The sequence below is a fragment of the Lepidothrix coronata genome, unplaced genomic scaffold (genome assembly GCF_001604755.1).
Source record: "Lepidothrix coronata isolate B3197 unplaced genomic scaffold, Lepidothrix_coronata-1.0 Scaffold73, whole genome shotgun sequence".
Classification (NCBI taxonomy): domain Eukaryota; kingdom Metazoa; phylum Chordata; class Aves; order Passeriformes; family Pipridae; genus Lepidothrix; species Lepidothrix coronata.
Genome location: NW_016690253.1, coordinates 26,951 through 49,008, shown reverse-complemented (window position 1 = coordinate 49,008; position 22,058 = coordinate 26,951). Strand labels below are relative to the sequence as shown.

Here is a 22,058-nt window from a genome sequence, read left to right as displayed (position 1 = left end):
GATGACTAGGTTTGCTTACACTTTAACATGCCAAGTGGGTACACAGTGGATACTAGATGCATTTTGACAGTGAATATTCTGAAATGTTTACTGACATCACCTTCCCATGAATCCCAGGCTTTCTGTACAGCCTTTTATCTGTGGCCAGAAGGAGACTGAGGTCAAGCCTATAATTGCAGTTCTAGAATATGCTTCATTTCTGCCTTCAACCGGACTGCCTGGCCCTCTTTTAATTATGCAATGCAGTCTCTGTTTCATCGTTTTGCTATGAAGAGATTTGCCACAAAGCAACATCTATGGCGTAGGATTTGGCAGAAGCGTGCAGGATTTGGATTATATTATCTCACAGAAGAGTTCACCGGATGCTTAAATCTTTTTCTGCCTTCCCCTGTGTGGAGGTCAGACAATCAGTGCACTAGAACAGTGCACTTCTTGTCATGGCACTGGGCTGCTGCAGCCTCACGCACCGGGAGGGATGAGCTGTTCACCAGCTGCTCCTTTCCTCCTCAGTGCCACAGTCTGGGCTTTGTGCAATGAAAACGGGCCCTGGGTTTCCACAGCAGAAACCCAGAAGCTCTTTCAGGAGCACAGGCATCTGCACCTCCCCTGTCCCTGGTCATCTGCCCAAGGCTGCAGTGTGTGTGTCCATGGTGCTGGACCAGCCCTGCCCTCCTGCCTCTGCCAAGGCTGGTTGAGGGTTTCTCTGCCTGGTGGTTGATCCTGGGCCGTGTCCCTTGCATGGCTCAGCCAGCCCTCACTGCAGTAGCAGCGTTACTGAGGGTAGAAATTTGATGGGCCAAAACCACTAGTGCCTATCAGGAGCTGGGGGAAGTTTATATGTCTGCCTGTCCCCCGACTGAGGACCATGGTGCATAGTTTTCCCTTCTCTCTCCTAACCTCTTGTATGACACATACTTTGGGACAGATAACTGAAGATCTGAAGCTTGCTGGCTTTATCTTCAGTAAATTATACATTAGTGTCAGCTGTAGTCACCCGGGGCATGTCTTTAGCCGAAATGCACCCAGCACACTGACCTTCTGACAACAGTTATATTTCCTTTAATTAATTGTAGTATGTTATATTTTTATTTGTGGAGCGTTTGCAGTGGTTGTCATGTAACCTACAGAATTTTGCCTGTTCATAAGGTTTGTTGGGAATGGCCCTGGGTTTGACCAGTATGAAATAGCAGCTGGGAAGTTTACTGATGTCAGGATTATGGCCATTGAACATAAAATTTCCTAGATTAGACCCTCTTTTGCTCTTTGCCTCCCTTGCCTCAAGAAAGAATTCTTTTCTGAGCTTTGTAGGCAAAGAAAAACAACCAAAACAAAGATACAATATAATGCCAGAGACAAATATTACTGCCTCTCTGGATATTTATTAAATTAAAAACAAAGATAAGAGAGAAAGTAGCAGAATCTACCATAAAACACACTCATTAGAAGGGCATTTACAAACTCTGCCTAAACTAGCATTGCCTAAACCCCCGCACGGCTGCATCTTGCCACCATGCACCCCTCTACAGGGTTCCATCCAGTGCTGTGCAGGAGGGTCCCCTTCCTGCTTGGGCTTTGCAGGTAAAACCTTGCTCTATTCATAAATCTTGACAGCCTGACCGTGGAGGTGGAATCAGCTGCCACCTGCTGAAGTCTCACTTTGAAGGGTGCAACCTGTCCTCGCTGTCGTTCTGAGGAAGTGCTGCATGTTGGGTAGTTGAGGTGTTCAGCTGTGATAGAAGGATGTGTGATGGTGGGGTCACTTCCTTGAGCAGTTGCATCTCCAGGCTCAGTGGAGCATACATCATCCTCTTTAGCCCTTGTTCTTCTTTATGTACATGAATTTGTTTTCAAAACTTTTTCTTTCTTCCCTAGGAGATGACCCATTCCTGGCCTCCTCCTCTTACTGCTATTCACACTCCCGGCAAGGCTGAGCAGACCAAGTTTTCTATCCCAAGCAAGGTACCAGTAGGCTGTTGCCAGTGACCTGATTAGCATTCTGTTCTGTTGAGTGTGCTTCACTGGAGAGTTTATTTTTGTAACTGGTCCCGTTTTCAAAAATTTCTAATACTATTTTTAGTTGGAAATTCCCAATCAGACTGTTGTTACTAGTAGAGCTGCTTATTTAAAGCTGCAGAAGATACAGTGGAAACAAAGTAAACTTTATCTCTGTTGTTAGAGGAGTCTTTCTAAATCAAGTACACTATACTTTGTTTGATTTTCCTCCATTATTATTTGAGCAATGAAAAGGTTGAAGTGGTCGCTTGTTCCCACTTATTGATTGATTGCAGGGTGAGGTTTAGGCTGCATGGTCAGATTACTGAGGCTGAAAAGGTGTGAAGATGTGAAGAGTGCAATGGCATCTGCCTGTGTCACACCCCAGGGGCACACAGGGTTGGACAATGCAGTCCTCAGCACTGGCCTTGTTAAAGGCAGGCACTCAACACTTGCCACATCAGAAACACATGCCTGGAGAGTACCTGTAGTTCACCCAACATGCAGTGAATTGTTAAGTGGTCTGATTTGAACATTCTTTTAGCCCAGACTTCAGTATTGCCTTCTGTGATTCTGATAACACTGCTAGGGATCGAGCTCATACCCAGGGCAGGTATTGCTGGAGCTGTCTCTTGCTGGGACCTGAATAACTGTGAGCTGATGATGTTTGAGGAAGGGGAGAACTTCCCCAGGGTGGGAAATCTATGCCATTCTGTCATGGAGCTACATAAAAGTTTCTTTCTAAAGGCAGGACCTTGGAAAATATCTTATAAAACTGGTACTCCTTGACATTATGGTTCAAGCAATCATGTCCTGTTTTAGGAGCTGTATTGTGATTTTCCTCTTACTGATTTTTGTAAAAAAGTCCCTCTCCATCTTTCGTGTAGGCTCATAATTCTCCAAGAGTATATTCCTCATTGCAAATTGGTTGAAAGTCAGTTGAACCCTTTTAGGTGAACTGTGTGAATACAGTGAGAATTCAGGTCTTTGCCCGCTGGAAACAGGGTTTTTTAAATTTATACCATCTCCTAATTTAGTGCTCTGTCTCTGATGGGTCCTACAGAAACTGATTTGAGTCTTGCAGACTGCCACTGTCTCCATTGGCAGCAGTATAAGTGTAGGTTCAGAGAAGCTAAAGTTTTGGTTTGCTTTTCTGTTTCTATTAAGTTGGCTTTGAACTTTTAAGATCCACATCAAAGTTAGTTTCTGGGCACATTAAATGTTGATCCTAAAATTCTTGACAGTATCACTACAGTACAAAATATAAATTAGATTAATTTTTATTTATTTTTTTTTTAGCTAATGTTTCAGGAAATAGGCAAACACATAAATGTTTCCATGTTTACTAGTTTTACTTTAAAAAATACAAGGATGGCCAAATTATACATTTAGGACATGATGTGACTAGATTGTGCAGCCATATAAACCAGAGACAGGCACTATTAGAAGTTCTCAATTTGGCTATTAAAAAAGGTATCCTCATGAGAAACATATATAAAAAAGTGTGATAAAAGAGGCGGAACTTATCAGAACAATTTATCCCTTTGACATTCAAATTTCAAGTGCCATGTTTACTCTTAGGGCATTATTTACTTCACAAGGGACTGAGTGACAGCACAATATAATATTAGGAACTAATAATGCCCTAAGAGGAAGTGCAGTGAGGGCTTTAATGACTTTAACATCCTACAGAACTAACACTTCCAGCAAAGTAGTGCCTGGCTGTAAGATGAGGTTGTAAATAACACCTTAATTTCAAATGATCAAACTCTGCTTGGAAGGAAAGCTGATGACAATCACTGTGGACTATAAAGCCTGGAGAAAAGCTAAGCAAGAAAAGACTGTGACATTAAGGAAGCAGCTTAGTTATTATGAACCAACAAGAATCCTGGCATTAGCATGCTCAGTGTTGCAAGCCAGATTCTTTGCTGGTTTAAAGTTGTTGTGCTTCCATTGATTTCATTGGATTTGGACCAATTTCCATTGAGTGAAGATGTACTTCCTGCGTCTTTATCAAATCCTGTGTGTCACAGCCCAAATAAAAACAGTGGCTGTCAATAAAAGATTACTGTATTTCCAGGCAGTAAGATCAAACAACAGAAAGGCAATGGCACTGAATTTAATGCATAGTTGCATTCATGCTGCTTTCTAAATTGTACATCCTGAGTGGCTCATACACTCATCCATGACCAAGCCTGGCAAAGGCTTGGACCGCTGTGGGTATAAACCTGTGTGGTGTCTCCATAACAGGGGTGTGTGGATTTACAACAGCTGAGGACAAGCTCTTACCTGAGCTGTGAAGGCTCCCTCAGTGGTGCTCTGTCTCCACAGTTAATGTTGTTTTAAACTAATGTCACTGGTGCTGCCTTAACAATCCCACAATCCCTTCCCTGTACCATCTCCTTCCCCGTTTGCATAACGCCAATGCCCTTAATCCAGCAAGCCGAGATATATCTTACCTTCTTCATCTTATTTAACTAATGCTGACATTTTGTGTGTTCTTCTTTGTAGGACTCCCAACATCTGACCTCAGGATACAATGTACAAAGTAGGTCTTTATCATCCTAGTCCTAACAGTCAGGGTTGGGTATTTTCTTTTTCTGCTTAACAACATTAAAACAAAGGCTAAAAAATTAATTTCTGTGGTGCTAAAGCAGATCAGTTCCATTTTTTATTACATGTTATGCATTGTGGCATGTTGTGAAACCAAGTATAATTAGATGGGCTGACAGCTTTGGGTGCATTTTAATTCTACAGTAATCTTTTGACATTTGAAAATGTGTTTCCTTTGTTTGCAGAGTGGAGTGATCCAGCAGGGAAAGTTGCAACTAAGTCAGTGCCACAAAAGTCGTAAGTATTATTATTTCCAGCTTTAAATCTCATTTTAAATTTATCATAAAGAATGAGCTTATTTCTCCAAAGGTAACTAAAATCTAGCTCTGCTCATAATCTTGTCCTCGTGTTCAGGTGTTCTCAGTAGTCCTTAAAAATTAGCCATAAACCAGTTTTATGTTTTCAGTGCTTATTACTGTTTCTTCTTTTTAAGCATTAGCTAACAGAGGTATGTGTGAAAGATGAGTTTATTAAGCAGAAATAATGCTGATTTTAGTTCTACAGCTTGCCAAAATTAAATCACTTTTATGCTTCTCTCATCAGATACTAAGCCTCTTACAATAGAAAATGCAACCCAATGAACAGATGATGCAGGAATTTTCACATTCATACAGTGAGAGAGAGTAAAACACATCATACAGAATAATTCTACTAGCTGGTGTTGAAAAGCTACTCTTGAGTTTCATACACTTTGAAACAGCTGAAAATCACAGATGATCTATAAATATGACAGTTGAAAATTGTGGAAGAGCTGATTCTCCCTTGTGTTAACCCATTTCTCTTTGGTACTTCTCTGGTGTAAGGCTGCAGTAATGTAGCAATGAGTTGAGACTGAACTGGTTTTTTACTTTTGTCCCAGGTTCTCAAAGTATTTTACAAACGGGAATTAAATAGCAACTTTGAAAAGTAGGGGGTTTTTTTATGCTTATGAAAATGTGTGGGTCTGATTTCAGTTCAGAGCTGCTGGGTTTTTTTAGTGTTTAAGAGTTTTAAAGTACTGAATGCAGAACTTAACTAGCTTAACTGACATTTGCATAAATATAATATTTTAATTTAAAATTACTTCAGAATTATTCTAATGGTTGCCCTTTATCTACTAAAGACACTATTTTAAGTAAATCTCTATAGGGGAAAAAAAACCAGTGCCACGATAGCTACAAAGGTTTTTAAAGTGAATTTAAATATTCTTAGTGCAAGTTTATGTAAAGGAAAGGACTTGTTGGAGTTCAGTGATTTGTCTGTGACCGTGTAAGAAATGCAGGACTAGACTAGATGTGGGTGCAAAATCCATTGATTTACTCACCTGACTCTGAAGGTCCAGTTCTTTACTCGTAAACTCAAGTCATGAAAGTACTCATTCAAATGAAGTTGGTTGAGTAAAGGTTTACAAAATCATGGCTGAACGAATAACTCAATTTTAAAATTAAATATGGGTTTTTCAGATTAAATGAGGATTGGATGGGAATGCTAATGATATATACGTTAATTTCTGCGAATAGTATTTATTTATTAACTTTAGTAACAAATTAATTTTTGCCCTTTGTTATTTGGTTTCCAGTAATGGCTTGGTTTTTTGTAAAGAATCTAGCCAACAGTACCCACTGTTCTTGGTAACAGAACAGAATGGGTGCATGCATGTTTCAGAACATTTAAGTGATCCAAATCTAACATCAAGCATATTCTATAGCAAAAAAAAAAGTAAAAAAAAAAATATTATTACATCTTAAAATTATTTTTCTCCTGAAGCAAGTGTATTTGGATTCCACTGTGAAAAATATTTTAGTGAGTGTACCATAAAATACGATATTTCAATAGTTTGTAACCAACAGTAATATACTTGTCAATCATGGTTTATAGTTATAAGCTGAATTTCAAAAGAACAGTGCTTCAGAGCTCAGTGGTATATAGTGCATTTAATGGGACCAAAGCTCTCTATAGGAAGCCTGATATAAAACCCGAAGACACTGAGTACATTTTATGAACCAGTTGCTCTCTGTTCTGCTGCTTGATCTAAAGTTCCAGTACTATCAATCAGATTTCTGCTGCAATGAACTGCCTTCTTATGGTAGGTGATAGATTTTACACATGAGAGATCAGAGCTGCAATAAAGCTACTTTTATTTTTAGCTTCCAAATGAAGATCAGCTAACCCATTACTATCACTTTTTCTCTTTTACTGCAGAAAAATTGTTAAGGCAGCTTCTAAGAATTTCCATAGGGCTTTGGGAGGTTAGAAGACAGTCCACTGTGAGACTTAGTATTACGAGGCCAATTTGTTTCTTAGATCTGCGTGTGCAGTTACCACCACTTTCACAGGGAATTACAGGACTTGAGGACATAATGAAATTAAAGAGGAGAGTGGGGCAGAAAGACATAATGGTACCAAGGAGAGCTGGATAGTGTGATCCAAACAAACTCTGATGGACAGAGTCTGCAGTCATTGTGTATTTTAATAATACAGTATTTATCAGACCGCAGTTGTATTAAGAAGGGTTTATTCTTTCGACCATTGATAGGTTTCAGGGATATTGAAGCATACGAGTGAAATTACAGTCCAACTTCTCCCCGGGTACGTCTGTTGCTACACTGTCAGGCACGCAGCACGATGTCACTGACTTCAAAACTGTATCCCCCACCAATTCCTCATGTATTTTGTCAGTGGGGTCTGTTATCTGTATTTCAGTTTGATCAGATGACTGAATTTGGCTTCATTGATCTGTATGCTTTTTCAGAGTCCTTTTAACCTGGATGTGTTTCTAACTGTTCCCCAACTTACTTTAAGTTCACGGGCAATTCAAGTGAAACTTACCTTTTCCACTTGCATTGGTCCTAGTGACAGTCCTGTGGATTCCATTGACTTTGTTAGAAATCCATAGGAGTTGGTAGTAACGTGCTTGCATTCACCATATCACTGAGTGATACCATGACTAGCTGAGTGAATGCAGAACAAAGGTACTTTACCTTCATGATGCTGCATTCTGCTCCAGAAGGCAAGCTGCCTGTGTGTCATTACAGAAGTCTGGTATAAGAACGTTGGCATGATGGAAGACCAGACCAAAGGGATGTATGATCTTTGCAAGATAACCTTTCAGATGCAACTTGTAGGGGGAAGAATGGGGTCAATATACCGCTAGATAGATTAATTGACCAACATGCTGCTTTTGTAGGATGATGCAAGATGCATGACTTCTTGTCTAAGTAAAGCTTTCTGAAATACAAATTTCATCCTTTTTATATTATTTCAATGTACTTTGTTACATCCACATGCTGGAAAAACCCAATCCCCAGTGCTCTGCAGCAGGTAAAATAGAAGGTGGAGTAGTTGGGATTGTGTCTAAATTCTGCACCAGTATTGTACATGAGTACATGTACATATAGCTCACCTCAGATCCTAATTTCTACTCAAAAACTTTTGAAAATGAAAATGTGCATCCATGTGTGTATATCGTGGTGAGTTTTTATAAGCTGAAATCAGGCTATGTAAATCTGCAGCACTTGGCTTCCCTTTTTTTAATTTCAGACTCACTGTAAATCTCTGCTGGGTGTTTGTGTGGTCAGTTTTCAGCCAGTCTGCTCTGATTAGTTTATTGTGAAGCACAGTAAGCAGGAACAGATAAGGTGCAACCAATTGCACTGCGAAGGATTTTCTGTCAACTTCCATGAATTTGAGGGCATGAACTCAGCTCATGACTTGGGTTTCTGTTATATAATTACCGTTGCAAGTATGTCATCCTCAAACATCCAGTTCTTTTGTTCTGTTTTGGTTGTTAGCATTTGGCCTGTGTCCAGTTGGAAACCACCCAGAACCTTTTTAATCAAGCACATCCTGTGTTTCGAAATCATACTGCAGAGTAGTCTTGGGTAGTTTCCATAAAAGCCTAGCTAAAAAGAAGAATGTAATCATAATGGTATTCTTCCCCTGTCATAAAATTACTTCCTATACTTACTGTATTAATACAGTATTAAAAGGCCCTTCTCATGGGCTCAGTGAACTACCGGAAACCATTAAAAACTTAGAGCAGCAAATTTTTATGGATCAGACAAAACCAACTCGTTTTATCTTTATAGAGTTTTTGTTATCCATCATACTTAATGATACACAACCGGTGTGGGGACTAAAGAACAGCTAAATAAAGGGAACTCAAAACCAAAACAAGCAGCTGAAAATCTTTTTGTCATATTTCAGCAAGGTTTTTTCTAAAGGGGTTCAGCACTGTTTTTGGTTGGGCCAGGATTTCACTTCACGGTTCTAAAAAAAAATTCTAAAAAAATTCAAATAAATACCAGCACTTTTGCAATCCCAAATATTATCATAATACTTCATGGAAGCATGTTTGAAAATGGAAATGTGCTTCTGACATCTAACTACTTTTCATAAGTATCTAATGGCTTTTTGGAAGTTCTCCACTGTGTCAGGGACAGCCACCTGGGCACATAGAAAACAAAATTTGGCAGCATGTTCAAGCTATGAATTAAAGGTAATTCACAGTTTGAAATGAATCAGCATGAGGTCCTTATGAAGAGTAATCAGACATCAAGAGGATTTTACACCAAGGATTGTATACTGGATATTGCAACAACAAGTAATGTTGTTATTCAAAACTATTCAGAACATTCAAATCAAGAAGCACTGATGAATTTTTAACCTTGAAAGGAATCAGTTAAAAAAAAAAAAAAAAAACTGGATTCATTCAATGTTCATGCATCGTTTCCAAAAATGTACCGCGAATTAAAATGTAAAATTCATCTCCAACTGGAATAGGAAGAATGTTTCTATTTATGTATCAACTCTATATCTGTGTTCCAGTCACAGTGCAGCCCAGGTATAACACACTGGAGAATCTGCAGTCTTAGTATTAGTAATTAACCATATTAAAGCGTGGGAGTGTCCATTGATCCCGCAGTGTTGATACTCTGCTTTCTGTCAGAGCTCGCGTTCACTCAGCGAGCGTGGCAAGCTTTAATCGTTAGACTAAGTAATGCCTGTTTGTTAGAAGTAGGAAGTTCCAAAGATATTCCCTCTGGGTAAACTGGGAAAGTCATGAATACAAGGGCCTCGCACTGCCATGTACAAATTATGATAAGTGAAACAACAGTGGCATGTAATTGGAACTCCATTAATCTTTAGAGAGCTCCAGTGCACCGTATTAAAGGGACAAATAGCAAGTGAAAATGGAAGGGTCTCTTTTGAGAAGGTGTCATTCATCTTTCATATTTACTGTTTTGTTTTGTAAGTTAGAAGTTTGCTTTGCATCCTTTGGCCTCATAAGTTCTTGGGTTTGGAGCAGTGATAGTCAGGATTGTGGTTTTCTGTTTCTCACTGCTGCAGGCTTTGCCTTTTGAGCAAACTAAGTAATTTGGAATAAAATATACAAGTATTTCCTGTGGACAGTTGCCTATAGAAGCAAACTTGCTAAATATTTCAGCTGATGTGAAATACATTAAACACCAGTGCTGTCATTAGCAACCCTGTATATTTGAAGATAAGCCCATTATTCAAAATAATTTCTAAATTAGACTTTTAATTTGTTTTCATTATCCAGCTGCTCACATACAGTTTAACCTCCCTGTCAAAATAAAGTTATTTCCTAATACATTCTTTTCCATGATCTCTTTCTCCTGACATGTTTATAAATCAGTTTAAAAGATTGTAGAACAGAACTAAATTGATTCTATGATATTTTGCTGATTGACAGTGAATAATTTTTCTCGCCTATGAGAGTCTTACTGTCTTTAAGACTAAAACAAGCCAACCAACTGCATTCTTGCCAGCGTTGCTGACTGCAACTCAAGTGAGCACTGAACCATTTGAGATTCCTCCGATACTGAATAACCCCCCATTAAAAATTCAACGTTTATTTGCCCTCACTAATGAGTTGCAGCTGAAACACTTTGTTCTCAAGGAGGATGCACTACTGCATCGCTGCCAAGTGCATGCAATCACTGAACTGCAACCATTGAAGTGTCAGCATTAATAGAGAGGGGTAAATGACACACAGGTAACATGGTTGGATCCCTGATGTATTTCCCTGTCCGCTACATATCAGTTCCCATTTTGGAAACTGGTTAGCCTGCAAATCTGCCACAGGTTTCCCTGTATTTAAAGAGCTTTTTCACAGGCAGCAGCATATGTTGTGCCTTTATGGCTTGAGGCCAGTCTCAAACCGACCTCCCAATTTACATTTCTGTGGGATGGAATCACTTCCGAACTTCAGTGCGACTTCAAACATTCACTTTGAAAAACAAATCTCCTCAGTAAAACTGAAAACTTAATCAGGATAGAGCAGAGGAAGCCACACTCAGTACCTCTCCTACCTATTTTTTTTTGGTGACCTGCACACTTGCTGATAAAATACATATGAGCAAACTTCTTGCTTGGCTTTCTGGCCACCATAACGTGGACCTCACCCTGCTCCCTTTGTCTTAACTCTGACCTGTCCAGAGCCAAGCCATTTCTCTCTCTGGCTTTTTCTTCTTAGTGCTCTTTGCTCCAGTCCCTTTCGTTCTTCCTGTCATGACTTACTGGCTTTGTAGACTTTAGTAGCCTGAGACAGAGAAAATTGTCACCCAGATTCATCTGCACCATGCTGCAAAATAGCCGTAATCGGAACTGGGTGATAAGCTCGAGAGAAGAATGAATTTTGCCAGGAAGCTTGGCATTCATAATACCAGAGTGGGCTAGAAACTCCCAATTTGTGTCCTAAGTACCCTAGGTAAGACTAACAGCCACTTTTCCTAATATCCCAACTTAATCCTTGGCATCTTTCCTCTGAATCCCTCTGACAACCCCAATAATCCACCACATTTTTCTCAGCTTTACACTCTCTATCCAGAGGAACTTATATTGCTACCATTATCCTTTGGGCAGAGGGCTCAGCAGGGCTCCAAAGCCTATCAATTTTCTGGCCAGAGGGCTTATTTTTTATGAAGTGAAGTTCTCACAACACCCCACGGGGCTAGGCCACGGTCACTGCATTATCCTCTGTCTTGGATAGCCCTTGGAGCCAGAGATTCAGAATAGCTGTACCTTACAAGTACATCCTCCAAAACGGTGAAAAAGGAAAATACTCCCCACTGCTGGGCTAATTACTGCTCTAAATTCCTGGAGGAAGAGCTGCTTCCCTCAGTTGTGTCCATACATCTCAGAAAAATGTGGTTTGAGACTTTTCTAATGCTGTAACTGCAGCTTTCCAAAAAAATTATGTAGCCCTGGAGGAGGAGGGTGATGTCTGTAGCCTTACTCCAGTAGGTGCAAACCAATTGTTTAATTAATATCCATGTTATGGAAACACAGGAGGGGGCCTAGAAAACTGGCAAATAACTGATTGTTTTCTAATTTCCGCGGGAGCTGTTTACCCTTCAAGATAAAAATAGTAAACAAAATCTGAAGGTGGTTCAGCTTTCAGGAAATTGTCCCTTACTGGAAAGCCTTGTTTAGTCAAAATGCTTCACAAAAAGATCTTTACAGCTTTTGAAAGAAAGATGTTGGCTCATCTACATCATACTGTCAAGAAAGACTTAAGTGCAGCTGTCAGGCTCATCTGAGTTTGCAGATGCAGTAAATATATGCAGTAATGAGAGGTGGCTTTCACATCTATTTACCTGTTAGACTCCACTAAGTATTTGCTTTTTGGGTGTCCCTGCTAAATTTCATGCACGTAACTGTGTTTTAAGGACATATATGTGCTTTTCTGCAGAGAGAGGAATGCAAATCAATGCTGCCCATATTTGATTTAGCATGAATTTCAATAGTTCCAGACAAATTCGAAAGCCTATACAAATCACAGAGCTTCAAGTCTGGCTGTGTGCTAGACTGGAATTTTTTGTTAGGTCAGACCTTTATCTCAGCTTCTTTTTGTGACTCTTTATGGGGAGATTGAAGAGGAACTGAAACTGGTGACCTGTCTTGACCTTTAGTACTGGATTAAAATTCCAACTTGCTGCCATGGCAACGAGGCCTTGAAAATTAGATCCTGACAGAAGCAGAGAGAAACTTAAAACTGCAACTGCTGCACTGAACAGAAGAAAGGTTGCTTACAGATGTCAGTGACAGGTTCTTAATTGAAATAATCTCCCTTTCCCTATACTAAAAAAAATAAGGAAGAGAGAAATGAAAGCAAAAAAAGCCGAAAACAAACAAACAAGCAAAAACCCCCCCAAAAAATTGTCTTTTTTTTTTTTTTTAAATCTGTTGCAATTCAGAGCTCATGCTGCTGAATCCAGCACAGGTGAGAAGGGAGCCAGACACACAACTCACAAAGGCCTGAACCCCCTAGACCAGACTGGCAGCAGGAGCTAGACAGTGGCCAGTGTTAAATCACAGGTTAACTTTATGTTTTTTTCTCCTTTAACCTGACACCAGGGATCAAAAGAGACATCACAGTGTCTCGTCTGACTCCTAGGATCCATGCAATTATCTGTTCTGTAGATGTAAAGGGATAAACATAAGCTAGATAGTGCTATTCCAGATCAAGTGTGATAAAAGTTACTCATTTTCCAATCTAATCAATGCAACAGTCAGAGGGAGATAATAGTGCAAGTCCTTCACTGCTAAAGGAGGTTAAGTTGTTTTTTTCCCCATGGAGAGCAGAATTTAGTTGTAACCTGAAGGGAGAAGGTTCTGAGGGTCACCTAAAGGATTTTCTGCTCCTTTCTGCTTTATCCAGGAATCTCCCTCATCCCATAATCAAATAACCTTGAAGATCAGGTCACAACACAGTCTCATGTAAACCTGTGGTTTTCCCCATCCTTGATGATGCTCTGAGAGTCTTGCTCACCTTTCCCAAGGCATCAAGGACCAGAACCAGCCCTTAGCACACAGGGGAATGCTGCCTCCTAGCAGCCAGTAGCCCATCTTTTAGAGTCCCTGTAGGGATTGCTGTCTTCTACCCAAAAAAAAAAAAAAAAAAAAAAACACCAAAAAAATTCCACATAAAAATGTAGATTTTACATATCAGAAAAAGGATGTTTCTTAATGGACAAATAGATAGTGTTGAATTGGATTAGGAGCTCTGTACAGTTAGATAACTGCTGCAGAATCAGATTAGATTGTAAGTACTATATATAGCTAGATGAAAGTTTAACAGCTTTAGGTAGATGACATTAAATTTTTGGAAGAGAGAGTTTTGACAAAGCTTAGTGTTTAAACTTATTGCAAAATCCCAAAACCACGTTTGGAGTCTGAGTTCAAGTAGAAAGTGTGCACGGAAAAAAAGAAAACCACCTTTAGTTTTCTTTAGACTACTACCCAAGTATTGGATTTGTTGTGTATTGGTGTAGTGTAGAATTACGGAGTCAGAGGAAACATTATGGATGTTCACAAACACAAAATTTTGCATGATGTGTTTTGTATCGTTCATTGCATTGCTTAGAGATAATGTTTATCACTAATAGTGTCCATTCTCAAGGGCAGGTTGCATTGAAATGATGTGTTGTGTGGTCTTAACAAAACACCGGTTTCTGGAGTAGACTGTTGATAGACAGTAGAAAGCGAGTGAGTAGATGAGCAGTTTGCTAACAAAGGAAAATAAAATCCATTTAACATTTCTCAGGCTCTGAGTTATGTGCTTCAGTAATGTCAGACAGTTAAAAATAGAGGCCATTATTTAAAATTTCAAGTGTTGACTTAATTCCTAGAGTAAGTTAGTTATTTCAGAGGAGTTGCTGTCAGAGATGAATTCAACCCATCCTGATGAACACTTGCCACTGTTACCATTTCCTGCAAAACACCACTAATTCTGCCTTAATTACTGTCAGACTGGACTATGGAGCCCTGGAGTATCTGGCAATAAAGCTGTGTTTTGCTGAGAGAGAAGGTAAAGAACCATTTAAATAGGTTTTTGAAATAAGCATGAAATCTCTGAAGATGTACTGTTGTAGTGCAGACTGTATATCAAAATATATAAGCATCTTGTTGCAACAATGGCTTTGTAAACACATTACTGAGCAAACTATGAAAAGTAATCCACCAAGGGGCTGTTTCCCTAACTCATAAGCATGAAGTTAAGAGACCAGTGCCATAAAGTAGATATGTGCTGTTAAAAAATACTTTTTATGTGAGATTATTTTGTGTTAAGCCCAATAGATGATTCCTTTTTTTTTTTAGATGCATATCTTTTAATACTTGAAAATACTTGTGTTTAAGGCAAAAGTCAGCTGTCCTCAGAAAATCTGTGAATAATTCATTAGCTTGGGGCAAAAAATGCTTGAGGGTGGAATGAAAGTGCCCACATGCACCTCACTTGGGCAGAGTGCAGTGAGTGTCATGCAGTCCTACTAAAGCTATCCACTAACTTTTTATGGAATTACAGTATTGTGATGGATAATGAGGAATGCCTTCAGCACTGTCACTCCTTTTAGCAGCCTGCAGGCATGGCCTGAGGGGCGGTCGGAGCCCACCTCCCCCGGCAGGCAGAGCCTCCTTGCTCCCAGCCCTGTGGTGCCTTGGTGAGGCACCAAGGCTGCTCTCACTGGAGGGGCACAGTGTTTTACAGATGTTTTGGAGGCCACAGTTTGCAACTAATTTTGGCACAGCTGTCAATCATGTGTGTATCACTTGCCCCCTTGTCAGCACCCTGAGCCAGTTCAGAGCCGCCTGCTGCGAATAGAAAAGGCGTGAGGTGAACGGTGCTGCGTGGGAATACTTCTGATCCCTTGTTGGCATCTGGCCTCGTGCCTGGCTGAGGAGCCTTCCCACCATACAGCGTTCGTGGATGATGTTCAGAAGGAAGGAGGGATCACAACCAGAGGGTGATCTGAATTCTAGGTTGATAAGCGTTTCTGCATTTACCCATCATGTCTTCTTTCAAAGCAAACAGCAATGCTCCTGGTGGCTACAAGGGGAGTTTGCTCAGAGAGTGCAGCTCACTCTCAGAGGGATTTTGTTCAGGAAATTGCAAAACTTGAGTAAGAAAAGGTGTTAAGTGAATTATATACAGACTGGATATGGAATTAATCTGCCATAGCCAAAACCCAGTAAGAGCTCATGTATTTCCAATTGCTGACATTTCTTGCAGTTTGTAACTTGTGCAGCTATGCAAACACTGAGCTAAAAATCCAATATCACCTCCCCCTTCCAAAGTACAGAACTTCCTATGCTCTTTTGCTTTAGCCAAAGTATTACCCACTGTTCTTATCATTGACTCTTGTGAATTAAAAAAAAACCCATGACACAAGGACTGAGGTTGGTTGGCTGCTTGGTACACAGCTCAGACTGATTAATACTAACGAGAGAGCATTCATTGATTTTGTTTGCTTTGTCTCAGCCAGTAGAAAAAGTACATATTCAGGAGATCAGAGAAAATTTATATGGTTGAAATCTCGGATATGACTGTTTGAGGTGCTGTTCTTAGGAAGTAATGGGAGATTGAGACTTTTCAGAGGAAAGAGCAATATACCTGGTTATGAAGATTTTGCAGGACTCCTTTATTAGTATAAGGAAATGGTGTTTCAGCAATGTTGTGTTGTTAGAGACTGAGGGCCTTAATAAGCAGCTGCTGTTCATCTGTAGTAAGTTTTTTAGAAGTCCATTCAGACAGGTGAAATTACTTCATGCATAGCCTGCAGAGCACACGCCGTGCATTGTATTACAAAAAAAGAATAAAGCAAACACAATGAATCTGTTAAATCATAATGGCTCCCAATCGTGACAAATTTGCAGATTAAAGCTCATTGAATACACATTTAAATGATAAATGATAATGGCTTGGAAAGAGTCATTATGATCTATTTCATCAATAATCCACATTTTTTGCCTTGTAACTACACCAAGGATGAGTATAATGAATACTGCCTGATGAAAAAAATATTTTGTTTGTGAAAGAGAATCAGAGAAAAGAAATTCTCAGATTAACAAATTTAAGTGGTTGTTACTGTTTGTTTATATTGTTTATACATGACAGATTTTCCCCATTATTTATATTAATAATTTACAGCTTCAGAGCTTGTACTCAGGGGGGAAAAAAAAATGTTTAGACTTAGTATCCTTCAAACCACAGTTGATTTCAGTGGGTTTTGGAAAGTGAAAGCAGAATGAAGCAGGGATACAGTATTAAACATTCAAGGTGTTAGACTGCAGATTGTTCAGTGCTTGTGAACACCAAGTCCCATGAAGTTTGTGAGCAGAATTCAATGCATTTGTCACAGATTTGTCATGTTTCCCATGCAGAAATGTGCACATTTTCTTAATTTACTGTGCACTGGGATTTGCTGTGCCTGCCCAGGACATCCTTCAGGGTACTCCAGCAGTTCCCAAGTGCACTCATGTCAGTCCAGATGGTGCCGATGTGTTTTGGCGCTGACAGACATGCGCTTGTGGAAAACCTGGTGGGGTTTTGTTGAGAAAATCTTCAATTGTGCTGAAACAAAATTTCCTGCTGAGGAAGAAGGAGAGGTGGAGGTTAGACTCAAGTGTGCTGTGTTGCCAGCTCTTGGTTGTAACGTCATGTGCATGTTATCTCATGCCTGACCAGGTTAGGACTTCAGTGGCAAGTTGCTTTAGGAATGAGTTCCTGCAGGCCATTTAAAAAGGAACAGCAAAACTCTGTTTGGTATGGGGGGTGACAAAGGGCATCTTTGTGGGATATTCTGACTGAAATTAGCAGTTAAAGCTGAAATTTTTGAAATTGAGTGGGTATTCTTTTGTATGACACCCAAAAGCTAAATCTGCTACAAGTATGAATGGTAGTGGCCTTATTGTGTTGCTGGATAAACTGGATGAATTAACACTGGAGCAGGATCTCAGTACACTTAGTCATAAAAGACATCTCACTGAACTTACCAGAGTAAGTTCATTCATCTGAGGGCCAAGAAGCTCCTTCTCAAGAACCACATTTATCAAGTGCTTCTGGGCATTTACTGTTTTCTGGTAACATACCATTGCAAATTAGCACCATGGAGCCATTTGACAATAAACAAGACTGTTGGAATGTCATCTGCAGAAAAAAGAGCAAGATCCAGTTCCAGGGCCTAGATAGCCCTCTTGAAAACTTCGATGATTTAAGTAGTTCTCTTTAACAAAAAATGGCTTATTTTTCTCTTTGAAGTCACACAGCACATAACTCCCACCCTTCCCCTTAGATATTTTCACCGTGAGCGAAACGCTTCAAGTGGCCGTTGTTTCAGGCAGTCAATATCTGTACAAATGCAGCATTAATAGTGTCCCAAGCTACCACAATGTTTTGAATTACAGAAGTGGAGAGCTTTTTAACTTTGAACACATGCTTTGCATAAATACTCGAGTAAAATGTAAGCTTGCAGTGAATTTTTGTATCCCTGCTCCTCCTGAAAGCCATACGCCAACTTATCCCTAAAGCCTGTGGCTGAGCCTCTGAGGCTGGGGTGATGTTCCAAAGTGAGGATGAGAGCCGTGGGAACAGCTGTGGTGTCACCCTGCACTAGTTTCCCAGGCCAGAGCTGGTGTGTCCCCATGTCCCATGATGGCCTCGGGAGCGGGTGGGGGCAGTGCTGGGGGGGGATGCTCAGCTGAGCGGGGCAGAGCGCGGTGCTGCCAGCATGTGTGCTCACAGGGAGGTAAAAATGCCTTTGCAGCACACCTGGGCGTGCTGGGGGCACTGCCTTCATGCTTCAGAGGTGTGAAGATGAGCAGGTATGGGAGAGAGCGATTCCTCCTCCTTCCCTGGCCACCCGTGGGTGCTGCCCCAGCCAGCTTGGAGCTGGCCCCTGTGTTTTGATAACCTGGTCGCTCCGTGTGTGGCCAGCTCCAGCCTCCAGAATCCCTGCAGCCGCTGTTATGGCCGGGCTAATGACTTGAAAACTTCTCGTTAAATATTCCTCTTGGCAAAGTTTGGTTCATAGATGGTCTCAAGGAGGAGGGAGGGGGGGGTCTCAGTCCTGGGTGTTAAAAAAAAACAGCTTTATTTTTAGGTCTTTTTCCATAATAAGGTTTTCTCAAATGATTTGCTACAATAAATGGGTCTGTTTAAATTTGAGAAGTTCAGTTCTAAGTTCAGGGGTAGCCCTTGGGCACTGTGGTGGAAGATCCTTGTACATACTAAGGAGTGATTATTGACAGAGTTTAACTTTATTGACCCTGCTCTCCTAATTCCCAACAAATTTTCTAAATGTGCTCTTTAAAATCCCTACAGAACACTGCAGGTTTTGGGTAATTCCAGAGCTGCACCTGAGATTATTGCTTTATTACCTTCCTTCTTTCTATCCCCATCCCTGGCCTGACCAGGCCTCTGACATTTCTTTTTCAATATATTCTAAGCAGAGTACATGTGTTTGTCCTTCCTACAGCTTTCACCTCAACATTTATGCAGCACATCAGATCTCTTCTGTTCATTCAGGCACTTTCCACTCCTGCTCTAGCCCATTTCAGCAATGGACTTGCCTATGCTAAAAATAATTTTTTTCAGCAATTTGATAGCTTTGCCAAGGGTTCAATGAAAACAGATGGCATGTTTATGCCTGTATTGACAACTGAGAGGGCTCTGAAAGTCTGTAGACTTTCTACCTTTCTGACTTCCCTGTATCTCTCCTCCTCCCAGCACCCTCCATGGTACAGTTTCTTGCTGAAGGGTTGAGTTGACTAATTTTCCACTGCTGTCAAGCTTGCACAGTTGAGGGATAAAAATCCTACTTGAATTAGTAAAGAAAAACTGAATATTTAATTTCTGCACAGGATTCTGGGGTTGATAACTTATAGCTACTTGTCATATAAATTAAGTACAGTTTGTGCTTAAGTGCTTTTTTATTAGGCACTGCTGAGATTGTTAATAGCAGGTTTGTTCCTCGGGTTTAGAAAAAGTTGCTTGCTCTGAAGTGTTTGAAAGTCAGGTGATATGTGTATCTTTAGGTAAGAAATCATTCTAAAGATTAGAAGGACAAACTTTTTCCTTATTTACTGTTTCCATCTTCCTTGGAAATAACTATTTTGCATTAATACCCAATATACCTAGCAAATCACTAAAGCATTTTCTTAATTTCGATCTTTTGCTATAATGACATATTAGATGCTTCTTTTGAGGGTTAACCTTAATTCATACCAAGTTTAGAGTTCTCTCATATGTGAGTTAATAGAAAAATATTATCTATAAAACATTGCCTGTTTCACAGAACATTCACCTGAATACTGAGAGGAAATATTTACTTAGAGAAAATAATCAGGTTTTTTGGGTGTTTTTGTGCCCCTTTTCCATTTTTTTCAGAAAAAAAAATAAATTTAGGTTAATTACAGAAATTCTTCCTAATTCTGTACAAACATTTTTTAACTTCTCTGGCTGGTGGTCATATTTCAGGTTGGATGTGGCAGGGCAGGAGGTTTTACTGTTGGCTGTATAGTCCTCACAGGCACGGATGTGAGTCAGAATATATTTAGAGAGGAAAACAGGGGAAAGTAGGAAAGAAAACAGGAAAATCAGCTTAACTGTGCCCAGTCAGCACCAGCTCTGCTCCTGTTTCTGTTGCAGCTTTCTCTGTGGTGCTCAGGAATTGCCCCGGGCTGCATTTACCAAGTTTAGGTGCTTGGTAATGATCATTGTGCAAAACTGAACTGTTGCTTCCTGACGCACTGAGTGCCTGACAGCCTTCCCCATGCTCCTCATGAGTTGACTTGTCCAGGTGTGCAGGTGTGTGTGTGATGCTTTAAGTCAAAACAGATACTAATCATGTCACAGTGCTAGAGAGAGATGTTTAAAGGGTACAGGGATGAGCATGGAATACAGTAGGTGAAGTAAAACACAGATGTTGGGGGAAGATGAATTTGTTGTTAAGGCATTAGATTGGTGCTCAGGAGAATTTGATTTTAATTCCAGCTCTAACAGGGACTTCCTGTATGACCTTTTGGAAATTATGTCTCTGTTTTCAGTCTGTAAATAGGAATGATGGTTTTTTCCCATTCCCTGCCTCTTAAGTTTAGACAGTGCAGTTGCTAAAGCAAGGACTCTTGCACTATGTCTTTGTGCTGACCTGTTGTCTCTTGGTCCAGTAACATGTGTATGATATGGCACAAAGTTGTGAATAGGGAGAGGAAGAATGTAAAGTTGCAGATTGGATATGCATGTCACTGGTTAAGAATTTACAGAATTTAATATGGGATGATTGGAATAAACCTAATGAAAACATTGCCTATTATAGACCAAGATTTTTATAATTTCTATGGACCTCTGTACTGTGAGAGGCTTCTGTAAAAAAACTGTTATTCTCTGTTAAACTCTAATAGGACTTTTTACATAAGCTGGTTTTTAGCATGCATTTGGGATGAGTGCATTACCCACGAGTAGTGAACTCACAAGTGAGTTATGCGGGTAATCCCAAACGAGTGCCAATAAAACTTTTATAACGCATAGCATCATTATGGAATTCGTTTATGCCACATATTTTACGGGGGGAAAAAACTATTTTGGTCATATATTGGAGAGTTTATAATTTTTTTTACTGGTGCTGTTTTTCACATCCCTCTGCCTCTAAAGCCGAGCCAAGTGAATACCAGCAATCTGGTATTCTAACCTAGAAGGAAGGGAAAATTAGAACAAACACATGTTTGAAATCTCTCTGAAAATAAAACAAGGGCCAGATTCTAATCTCCTTACTCATACCAAACACCACCATACCCCTTGAATAGCTCTATAGATTTCTTTGGGACCATTTGTCAAGTGAAGTGCTATTTGACATGTGTGGCAATACCCAGAATTGGCTCAATCTAAACTAGCTTTTTCCATTTAAGCCCTCCAAAGCTTGCTGTCTTCAGTGGTTAGAAACACATATTTACGTTTTTTATCGCATCAAAAAGAAGAATTCTCACGCTGCTTAGAGGGGTTATTTCAGCCCCTTTTTAACAGAGTCGGGCGATGCGAAGCAGAATCTCAGCACTTCTATAAAGCTGAGGCAGAGTAAAACCCTCCTAGGGGGTGGCTGGCAGGCTAAGCACGCTGCTTCCCACCCCATTTGATGGGTCATGTTCAGGCTGCAAAGACTGACGAATTTGAGCCTTCCACTTCACCAGCTGCAGTCAGCAGCTTTACAAACCCCACTTCATACCTCTGTAAACTATACACATGTAAACCTGTTGCACCGATATAATATCCTTGTCCCCATCACTTCAGCCATTGGCTGCCATGTCCCATATTCAGTTCCCCTCCTTTTGGGTTCAGCCATTGGCTGCCATGTCCCATATTCAGTTCCCCTCCTTTTGGGAACAGTTATCTCACTTCAGAGACTTGAGTCCTCTATCTTGCTTATTGTAAACACAGTGCATTCTAAGAGTTTTTATCTCTTTCTCATTTGTTTTCTGCTGCTGTGTTAATTTTATTTCCAAGATCAAAGATCCTGAACTGGTAGACATAAGTCAACAGAAGAACTTGACTTGACTTTATGGAGAGCAGGATCAGGCCATAAACATCCCGGCTTTGTTCTTTTGTCTCACATAAAATAACTCCATCGATAAAATGCACTCTGTGATGATGGCTAATCAGGGATTGCTGCTTAAAGCTC

General features: G+C 40.2%; 1 protein-coding gene across 1 annotated transcript in view; it reads left to right on the top strand.

Moving 5' to 3' along the window:
• The window catches only part of AFF2 (AF4/FMR2 family member 2), a 213,860-nt gene that overhangs the window by 165,792 nt on the left and 26,010 nt on the right, over window positions 1-22,058 (top strand). Inside the window, exons 5-7 of the mRNA XM_017819125.1 lie at window positions 1,873-1,959; window positions 4,504-4,540; window positions 4,791-4,842. Of these exons, the coding sequence (XP_017674614.1) occupies window positions 1,873-1,959; window positions 4,504-4,540; window positions 4,791-4,842 (176 nt within the window). The remainder of the gene's footprint in view (window positions 1-1,872; window positions 1,960-4,503; window positions 4,541-4,790; window positions 4,843-22,058) is intronic.